The following is a 9,929-nucleotide window of genomic DNA, read 5'->3' on the forward strand; positions in this document are numbered from 1 at the left end:
AGCACAATAGTATTCCATTACATTCCTATACCACAACTTGTTCAGCCATTCCCTAATTGATAGGTAATCCCTCAATTTCCAATTCTTTGCCACCACAGGAAGAGCTGCAATAAATACTTTTGTACATGTAGGTCCTTTCCCCATTTTTATGATCTCTTTGGGAGACAGCCCGAGAAGTGCTATTGCTGGGTCAAAGGGTATGCACAATTTTATAGCCCTTTGGGCATAGTTCCAAATTGCTCTCCAAAATTGCTGGATCAGTTCACAACTCCACCAACAATGCAATAGGGTTCCAATTTTCCCACATCTTCTTCAGCATTTATCATTTTCCTGTTTTGCCATGTTAGCCAATCTGATAGGTGTGATGTGGTACCTCAGAGTCGTTTTGATTTGCATGTCTCTAATCAATAATGCTTTAGGGCATTTTTTCATATGACTATAGATAGCTTTAATTTCTTCCTCGGAAAGTTGCCTGTTCATATCCTTTGACGATTTATCAATTGGGGAATGACTTGTATTCTTATAAGTTTGACTCAGTTCTCTATCTATTTTAGAAATGAAGCCCTTATCAGAGACACTGGTTGTAAAAATTCTTTCCCAGTTTTTTGCTTCCCTCCAAATCTTGGTTGCATTGACTTTGTTTGTGCAAAAACCTTTTAATTTAATGTAATCAAAATTATCCATTTTGCATTTCATAATGTTTTCTATCTCTTGCTTGGTCATAAATTCTTCTGTTCTCCATAAATCTGACAGGTAAACTATTCCCTGCTCTCCCAGTTTGCTTATAGTATCAGCCTTTATATCTAAATCACGTACCCATTTTGACTTTATCTTGGTGTAAGATGTTGGTCTATGCCATACTCTTTTCCAGTTTTCCCAGCAATTTTTGTCAAATAGTGAGTTCTTATCCCAGAAGCTGGGGTCTTTGGGTTTATCAAACAGTAAATTACTATAGTCATTGACTACTATGTCTTGTCTACCTAACCTATTCCACTGATCCACCACTCTATTTCTTAGCCAGCACCAAGTAGTTTTGATGACTGCTACTTTATAATACAATTTAAGATCTGGTATGGCTAGGACACCTTCCCTAGCAATTTTTTTCATTAGTTCCCTTGGATAACCTTTATTTTTACCCCACAGAAAATGCAGATGATAAGAAGCCCATAAACAGATACAGAGAACAAATAAAGTGCTCACATTGTTCTCTTCAGAAAGGAATGCCATTCCAGTGAAACTCTCACCACACACACAAGGCCTTCCACAATCTTGACTCATAATGCCCCCTGTGATTTACATATTCCCTGGGAGGCAAACATACTTCAGGTCTGCTAGATATGCAACAGCAGTACTCTCATAGGAAGTGACAGCCCAAATAGCCCACTGTAACAGCTGTAAACAGCAAGGTCCCAGAGTGTTGATTCGCAAGTAATTGTTTTAAGACTTATTGCTCCTCTAGGTTCAGGCGCCACATAGGTGAAGGGATCTTTCTCCATGAAGGGCACCACTCAGGAAATACCCTTCTCTCTCTTAAAAGGTCTGATCCTTTTACTTGTTAACTTGGAGTTAACTCCTGGGGCAATCCCCAAGGCTGACACTGCCAAGGAAGTTTCTCTTCTCTAGCTAGAAGTCTAAATTCTTGGATAATGCTGCTTAGCAAAATTAAAATCTAGTCCATTCCTCCTCCTCCCCAACAAACAATAGATTGGAAGTCAGATGTCCATAAACTCCCTCTCAGGCCACACAGGCAAGTACTTAAGTGTTTCTGCTATGTACTTCTACAAGAACTCTAGCATGCCCTGGCCACTGCCATCTTGAGCTATGAAAGTCCACTCTTGGGTCTCTAGTCTCCCTGGGTTCAGGAAACTGTGAGTAAACATATAATTCTTAGGGTTTTTAGCCTCAAAACCACCATAACTCTTTCCTGGTGGATAAGCCAGTGTGGCTTCTCTCTACCCAGAATACAGGTCTACCCTGTTATGTACTTAGGTCTGTCCTTTGACCAGGAAAAGGCAAAAAGGAGCCCCCCCTTTCCCATAAAAAGGGCTAAGCAAGGTTGTAGCTTCACTTTTATAAACCACAGGAAAGAGATGGCCTCTCCAACAGGCGTCTACCTTTCCTAGAGTTCTAGCTAGCCAATTATACTGAAGGTAGCCCCAGTCTTTGGAAACCAGTTGGAACACATTCCCTAGCTTTTCAAAAGGCATCAATGGCCATGTCCACACTCTCTAAGCAAAGAGGTAACCTTACAAAACTGATTAAGAAACTCCCCTAAAAAAAAAAAAAACTCCCCTGGTCAACAACACTTTTTTGTTTGTTTGTATGGGTTTATTTTATTTTTTATATAATTTTTTAAAGCATATTTTCTTTTTCCCCCAATTAAATGTTAAAACAATTCTTTAACATTTTTTAAAGTTTTGAGTTCCAAATTCTATCCCTCCCTCCTTGAGACAGCAAGCGATTTTTCAGATATAGGTTATACATGTGCAATCACATAAAACATGTCCATATTAGTCATTTTGTACAAGAAGACTTGAATAAAAGAAAAAAAATAAAAAAGTAAAAAATAGTACGCTTCAATCTGTATTCAAACAATATCAGTTCTTTCTCTGGAGGTGGATAATATGCTTTATCATTAATCCTTTGGGATTTTCTTAGATCCCTGTACTGCTCAGAATAGCTAAGTCATTCACAATTCTTCATCAAACAATACTGCTATTACTGTGTACAATGTTCTCTTGGTTTCGTTCACTTCACTTTATCAGTTCATGTAAGTCTTTTCAGGTTTTTCTGAAATCATCCTGCTTGTCATTTCTTACAGCACAACATTCCATTACAATCATATACCATATTTTGTTAGCCAATCCCCAATTGATGGGCATCCTTTCAATTTCCAATGCTTAACCACCACAAGAACAGCTGCTATAAATATTTTTGTACAAAAAGGTCCTTTCTCCCCCTTTCTTTCATGTCTTTGGGATATAGACCTAGCATGTCAACACAATTTAACAACACCCCTTTTGGATACTTCTTCCAACTCACACCCTAAGGAGGGTGACTACCCCCATTTTCAAGGTACTACGTGGGTCAGAAATCCTAAAACTATGAGATATAGCTTATAAGAGCCCTATCAGTATTAATACCTTTATTAGTCAACCAGTAGATACAATTAGTTTGAAGCAAAGGCATTTACTGAAATAGCATCATACAAATAATAATAAAAAAAATATCCCCAACACTTCCTACCCCTCCCCCCCCCACAAAGCTGAACTACATTCTCCCACAACTACACAATGTCCATAGGAAGAATGAACATATACAGAGTTCGCTAATTGAGAAGCACACACATAAGGAAATGTGATCCGGGCATGACACTCTAGAGCCCTGCTGTCTTTCCCCTTCTTGCGGTGTTCTAATACTTCATCCTATGGGCTTGATATCTCAAGCTAGGCTTCCCCAGGGCCAGTTCCTGTCTGCAGCTCAACTTCGAATGGCCAAGACTGTTTTTCTACGCTACCAAAGGTCACACTTTTCAGAGCAGCCTGAGCCTCCGCTCTTACTGAGCCTGCTCTCTACTAGGTATGATGTCTACTGGACAAGCAGCTCTACTGCACAATGCCAAACCTGTTTGGGAAGGGAAGGAAAGAGAAATTCCTTACCCACCCAAAAACTGAGAACTATTCCCTAGCAAAGGCTGTGTTCTTCCATACCTGGCTCTCATTTCTAGTGCCAGTGGTAACACTCCTCAGGGCTGCCTTCTACTTTGATTGTGACTCTCTAGAGCAGTGATAGTCAAACTATGGAAGGCTATTTTATATTTTTTTAAGCCCATGAGCAAAGAATTGTTTTTATATCTTTAAATAGTGTTTTATTGTATTTTAAAATATAAAGATCATTTTTAGCTGGTGACCTACCAAAAACTGTCAACAGGCCAGATTTGGCCCTCTGGATTCCTGCTCTAGACTCCGAAGTGCTTCTTAAACTGTGGGTCACGACCCCATATTTGGCAACAGTAAAAGCAATAACCAAAAATTAATTAAAAATCAAATGCATAATGAATTGGAGGTGTTTCTGGCAGTGCTTGCCCATGCTGCATCGGACAACTTCACTACAGCCTTGTTCTGAACACAAAGCATGCACACTTCGCGCTGCACATGCCCTCAGGCCACGCAAAGCCAACACTGATGCTAAAATGCAGAAAAAGGGCAGTAGAAAAAGTTTAAGAAGCCCTGCTCTAGAGCGTATTGCTTTTTAAAGCGTCACCAGGATTGTGGCTGACCCACTGGCCAGTCATTAGCTAGCCACCATATGATTTCATAATCCTATCAAGCCGGGCTAAAGAATGTTTTCATACCTTGTAAGGGGTAAGGAAGCATCAGTCTTTCTTCAAATCTCTATTTCTTTACTTCTTTACACTTCATTTACAGGTAACAAACCTACCACCTCACTGTTTACTAACTGACTGTTATTTTCTGTGTTGACATCACCTGGGCTGGGAAAAATCAACTGTAAGTGGTATTCTGATCAATTCTCCCTCCTCTCTCCCCACTTATAGCTCATCCCTTCCAGAGATGAGAAACTCAGTACCTTACAAAGCAGTTCATTCCATCTTGGAGCAACTCTAATTGTTCAATAACTCAATATTCATTGTTTTCCAATTCTGTTCTTCAGAGCAACATAGAAAACATACACCTCCTTTTCCATATGAATAACACATTTCAAGTATGTGAAAGTAGCATCATATACTTTCCAAGTCTTCTTTTCAATTACTAAACATCTCTAATTCCTTCACCTTTGCCTCATATACTATACCATGGTTTCTAGACCCTTCGGCTTTTTGGCTGCACTCCAGTTTGTCAACATTCTTTCTAAAATATCATACCCACATTTTCAACACTTTATTCATTTTTACTTTTAGCACCTAGCTTGACAGATGGTGGCTGTGAAAAAAGAAACTTACATGTTTGCAGTTCTTTAATTCTTTCCGAAGGAATCACCTGCAAAGCAAAAAAATAAGCCAGTGTTAGATATGAATATATGCATAATTTATCATCAACACACACTTAGTGGAAGGTTACTAAGGTAAGAATTTGTGAGAAAATAACTAAAGATAATTTAAAAGGCTTTAACAAAAAGTGCAAATATGAAGAGCTCAGAAATAAATTTTCTAAGAGTTGAAAAATAAAAGAAAATTAGGGGATCATGGAAATTTTTACCTGTCAGATCTATGGATAAAGGAAGAATTTATGACCAAACAAGAGAAAGCATTACAAGATGTAAAATGGATAATTTTTACTACATTCAATTAAAAAGTTTTTGCACAAACAAAACCAATGCAGCCAAGATTAGAAGTAAAGCAGGAAACTGGTGGGGGGGAGGGGAGGAAGGGGTTTAACAGCAAGTTTCTCTGACAAAAACCTCATTTCTCAAATATATAGAGAACTGAATCAAATTTATAAGAATATGAATCATTCCTCAATTGATAAACATCAAAGGATATGAACAGGCAGCTTTCAGAAGAAATCAAAGCTATCTATAGTCACATGAAAAAATGCTCTAAATCACTATTAATTAAGAAATGCAAATTAAAACAACTCTGAGATACCACCTCATATCTATCAGATTGGCTAATATGACAGAAAAAGAAAATTACAAATGTTGGAGGAGATATGGAAAAAACTGAGACACTAATTCACTGTTGGTGGAGTTGTGAACGGATCCAACCATTATGAAGAGCAATTGGAACTATGTCCAAAGGGCTACAAAACCATGTATACACTTTGACCCAACAATATCACTACTAGGTCTGTATCCCAGAGAGATTAAAGCAAAAGGAAAAGGATCTATATGTACAAAAATACTTATGGCAGCTCCTTTTGTAGTGGCAATTGGAAATTGAGGGGATGCCCATCAATTGGGGAATGGCTGAACAAGTCTTAATATATGATTTTGATGGAATACTACTGTGCTATAAGAAATGACAAGCATGATGCTTTCAGAAAAACCTGAGAAGACTTACCATGAACTGATGCAGACTGAAGTGAGTAGAACCAGGAGAACATTACACATAGTAATAGAAATACTGTATGATGGTCAACTGTGATTGACTTAGCTATTCTCAGCAATATAATGATCCAAGACAATTCCGAAGGACTTATGATGAAAAATGCTATCCCACCTCTAGTGAAAGAACTGATGGAGTGTGAATGCAGATTGAAGCATACTTTTTTTCACTTTTTCTTTTTTTTTGTCTGTTTTCTTTTGCAACATGGCTAATATGGAAATGTTTTGCATGACTACACATGTATAATCTATATCAAATAGACTGCCTTCTCAATGAGAGGGGAAGGCAAGGGAGGGAGAGGATTTAACTCAAAATTTAAAAAAAAGAATGTTAAAAAATGTTTACATGTAATTGAGAAAAAATTAAAATTATATGTTAAAAAAAGAGTTCAGAAATAATCGAGGGACTGTTAATCCATGTTATGAAAACCAGCATGGTACTGTACCATGTAATCAGAAGACCTGGTTCTACCATTTATTAATTAGCCTTATAAACTTGGATGAATCACTTCTAAGCCTATTTTCTTATCTGTAAGATGGGATCAATGCCACCTGTTCTGACTTCCTAGGTTATTGTGAGGCTCTGATGAGGGTATGTATGGAAAAAAAGTTTTTAATTTACTAAGTGGTATTATTTTTCTGACAAAATTGAAAGGGAGTTATTGCCTGCGTAGCAGGGTTTTGGACAACTATCCTCACATGTGGGTTTCACATGCACGTACTAGTTGACAGTCACCAGGAGCCTCTACTTCCCTCTTATCCTGCTACTTAATTCATTACCAGATTATTTCTCATCTTGGGTTGTAAGGCAATCAAGAGGTTCTGACCATACCTCATAAATTAATTGAAATGTATAATTTCTCTCATTAATTAATTGGTTAGCTCTAAACCCCTACCTCACTAAACAAAAAATCCTCTTTTCCCATAAGCCTTTTCTCTTCTTTCAAACTCCCTAATCTCACAGGTTTAAATACCAATATCACTAGCTATTCATTTTAAAATATAAAATAAATTCATTCTTTCAAGATTTTATTCCCTTTAAAAGATACAGCAACAATATCACAGTCCCTACAGGAGAGGTGATTTAAACTGGAGGAAAAAAAAACTATACATGCATATATAAATAAAATCAAGATAAGTCTAATAATCAGAACCACAGGATACAAGTACAATCATTCTAGCTTTGCCTTTGACTCTGTGATCTTAAAAGAATTATTGTGGCTAAGTGTCTCCATCTGAAACATGGAAATAGTTTTCCTATGCTTTCTAAAGGTGTTAGAAAGACAAAACAAGAGATTATCCCTGCAAGAAATAAATTTGCAGAATAAAATTCCTGTATGAATTCAAGGGTCATTATATAAGTATATGACACGTATCAAAAACAATGGCATTAATATAATGCTTTAGAGTTTGCAAATCATTTTTAAACATATCTTAACTCATTTAAACTTGAGGACAACTGTGTGAGGTAGGTACTACTATCCCTATTTTACAGATAAGAAAGTTGAGCCTTAGAGAAGTTAAGTGTCTCTGTCATAGTCACACAGCCAGTATAGAAAAAGATTCTTCCCCACCCCTGGTCCTGACTCTAAAGAGTACACAAGATATAATTATAAAAAGAGAGGGAGTGTGACTTGTGGGGTATATTAGTGTATCTTTATACTTCATATGTTGTAATTTCTTGACTACCTCTGCAAAATTACAAGTATGATCTGGAACAGATCACAGCTATCACTTTATAACTTTATGGGGCAGGCTTTACAGAGCACTTTCATGGGAATTATCTCACTTCACCCTCAGAAGTAGCACATGAGGTCCCTTAGGTGTTATCACCCTCCTCTTACACTTGACAAAACAGTCTCAGGGAGATTCAGTGAGTCCAAGTTCACAAAGTCCATTAAGTGTCAGAGCCAAGCACAGAATCCAAATGGTCTTCATTGTCTTCTGCCACCATTTTAGCTTTGTGATACCTTGTTCTCTTCTCCAACAAGAGCATGGCCTAGTACGTGCAGAGCAGACCTCAAAGTTAGGAAAATCAGGTTTCAAGGCCCCCTTCTACTTAACCTATGCTGACTGTGCCTGAACCTGGGCAAGCTAAACAACCTCTCCTGGAAACTCTCTAAGACTATAATGGAATAGTTACCGATCTCCATTAGTTTCTCACCAAAAGTTCCTCAATACCGACGAAATAACAGGCCACAAAACACCTCCCCCATCACCTCCCCAACTTCTCCAGCACATTCAGCTCCCCATTGGTGTCAGACAAACAACAAACCCGTTTCCCAGTTCCCTCCAGGGACTCCAAGTATTGAAGATATCCCCAAATTCAATTCAACTTGGACACAATTAAACTTTGCTTGCAAGCAAGTGCTGGGCTTGGTCACAACTCTAGCTAGAGAGAAGCAATTACTTACTGGATTATTGTGAGGCCAAAGTCGGGGACGGGGCGGGAGTGAGTGGCGATCAGCCGCACTCCCCGACTCCAACCACGCTTCTGGGGGAGGAGAAACCAAAGTCCGTTCCACATGCTCACAGCCCCGTACCCCCCAACTTGTTTGGCCCCTCGCTTCCCGATTCAGCTAAAACCCCACCTTCTGCAAGAAGCCTTTCCCAGTCCTGTCTCTATTAGATGTCAGGGGCACAGATGTCTCCCCCCCACCCCCCGCAAACTGGGGGGAGGGGCAGGGACCAAGTTATTCGCCTTTCTTTGTATCCCCCAGAGCTTAGCACGGTGCTGGGCACATACAGTGGGCGCTTCAATAAAAACACTAGCTGACTGACTGACCGACTGGACGAGGCTCAGCCCAGGGCGCTGAGGGGGTGGGGGAGGGGAAGGGGCGAAGAAGGTTATGGAGTCAAAACAGCCTCACTCATCGGACTTCTCGGGCCCCCAGCACCCACTTTCTTTTCACAGGCCTCCCCTGGACGTGCAGAGGGAGGATATAACAACGACAGAGGATGAGAAAGAGAAAAAAAGCTACCCCTCTTCCACCCTCCCGCTACCTCTGCCTCGTGCGGCTGCGCGGGCAGAATGCGGTGAGAGAATAGGGAGGCGGGTCGAGGGATGATGGGTACTGCGCATGTCCGATGTTTGATGCTGGGGAGCCTCGGTGGAGCAGGCGCAATTCAGTTTTTTGAGGGAGGGGAAGAATTGCAGGTATTACCCAACTGATATTTAGATGTCATTAGCATTTTAATGTTTGCAGAATACACCACACCTCTCATTTGAGCCTCCAACCAACACTTTGAGGTGGGAAACTTAATTAATTATTAGACCCACTGGACAGATGAAGAAACTGACGTCGCTTTCCATCACACAGTTAATAAGTTTATTGGTATAAGAAGCCAGGTCTTCGTGACTCCAAAGCCCAGCACCCTTGCCACTCACTCGTACTTAGTAGAGATAGTTACGAACCCTGAGGTGGGTCGGGCCTGAACAGGAGGCTAGGATACTGTTAGTAAGTCGGTCTCCTTCACCTCCTCCGCGCTAGGCTGAGGGGCCTGCTGCCCCGCCCCCGCCTATTGGCGCCGGCTGAAGCCGAGCCTTGAGCCTCGAGCATCGCACCGAGGTTGAGGGTGCACGAGGGAAGGGAGCGCGCGCGACAACACGCCCCCCTCAGGCCCCGCCCCTTTCCTCGCAGCACGCGAGCTGGGCGGGAATCTGCCGAAGAGGGGCGGTGCCTAACCCTTGGACAGTGTAGGGGCAGGGCGGGAGGCTCTCAGAGGTGTGTGGTGGTTTTCCCTGCTGTCTATGGGTTAGTCCATCTGTTCGCTGCTGTCGCCCTCCTGGACCTCGGAACGAACGAGGGCCCGCGTCGGGGACGGTTCTCGAGGACTCAGTGAGCCGGGCCCTGTCCCGAACCGTC

General features: G+C 40.7%; 1 protein-coding gene across 1 annotated transcript in view; it reads right to left on the bottom strand.

Moving 5' to 3' along the window:
* Nucleotides 1–9,929, bottom strand: part of LOC114049800 (tudor domain-containing protein 10-like) — a 51,635-nt gene that overhangs the window by 39,574 nt on the left and 2,132 nt on the right. The window contains exon 2 of the mRNA XM_027871206.1: nucleotides 4,961–4,997. Coding sequence (XP_027727007.1) covers nucleotides 4,961–4,962 — 2 coding nt within the window. The 5' untranslated portion in view covers nucleotides 4,963–4,997. The remainder of the gene's footprint in view (nucleotides 1–4,960; nucleotides 4,998–9,929) is intronic.

This window comes from Vombatus ursinus, unplaced genomic scaffold (assembly GCF_900497805.2).
Source record: "Vombatus ursinus unplaced genomic scaffold, bare-nosed wombat genome assembly UNPS02014798.1, whole genome shotgun sequence".
Classification (NCBI taxonomy): domain Eukaryota; kingdom Metazoa; phylum Chordata; class Mammalia; order Diprotodontia; family Vombatidae; genus Vombatus; species Vombatus ursinus.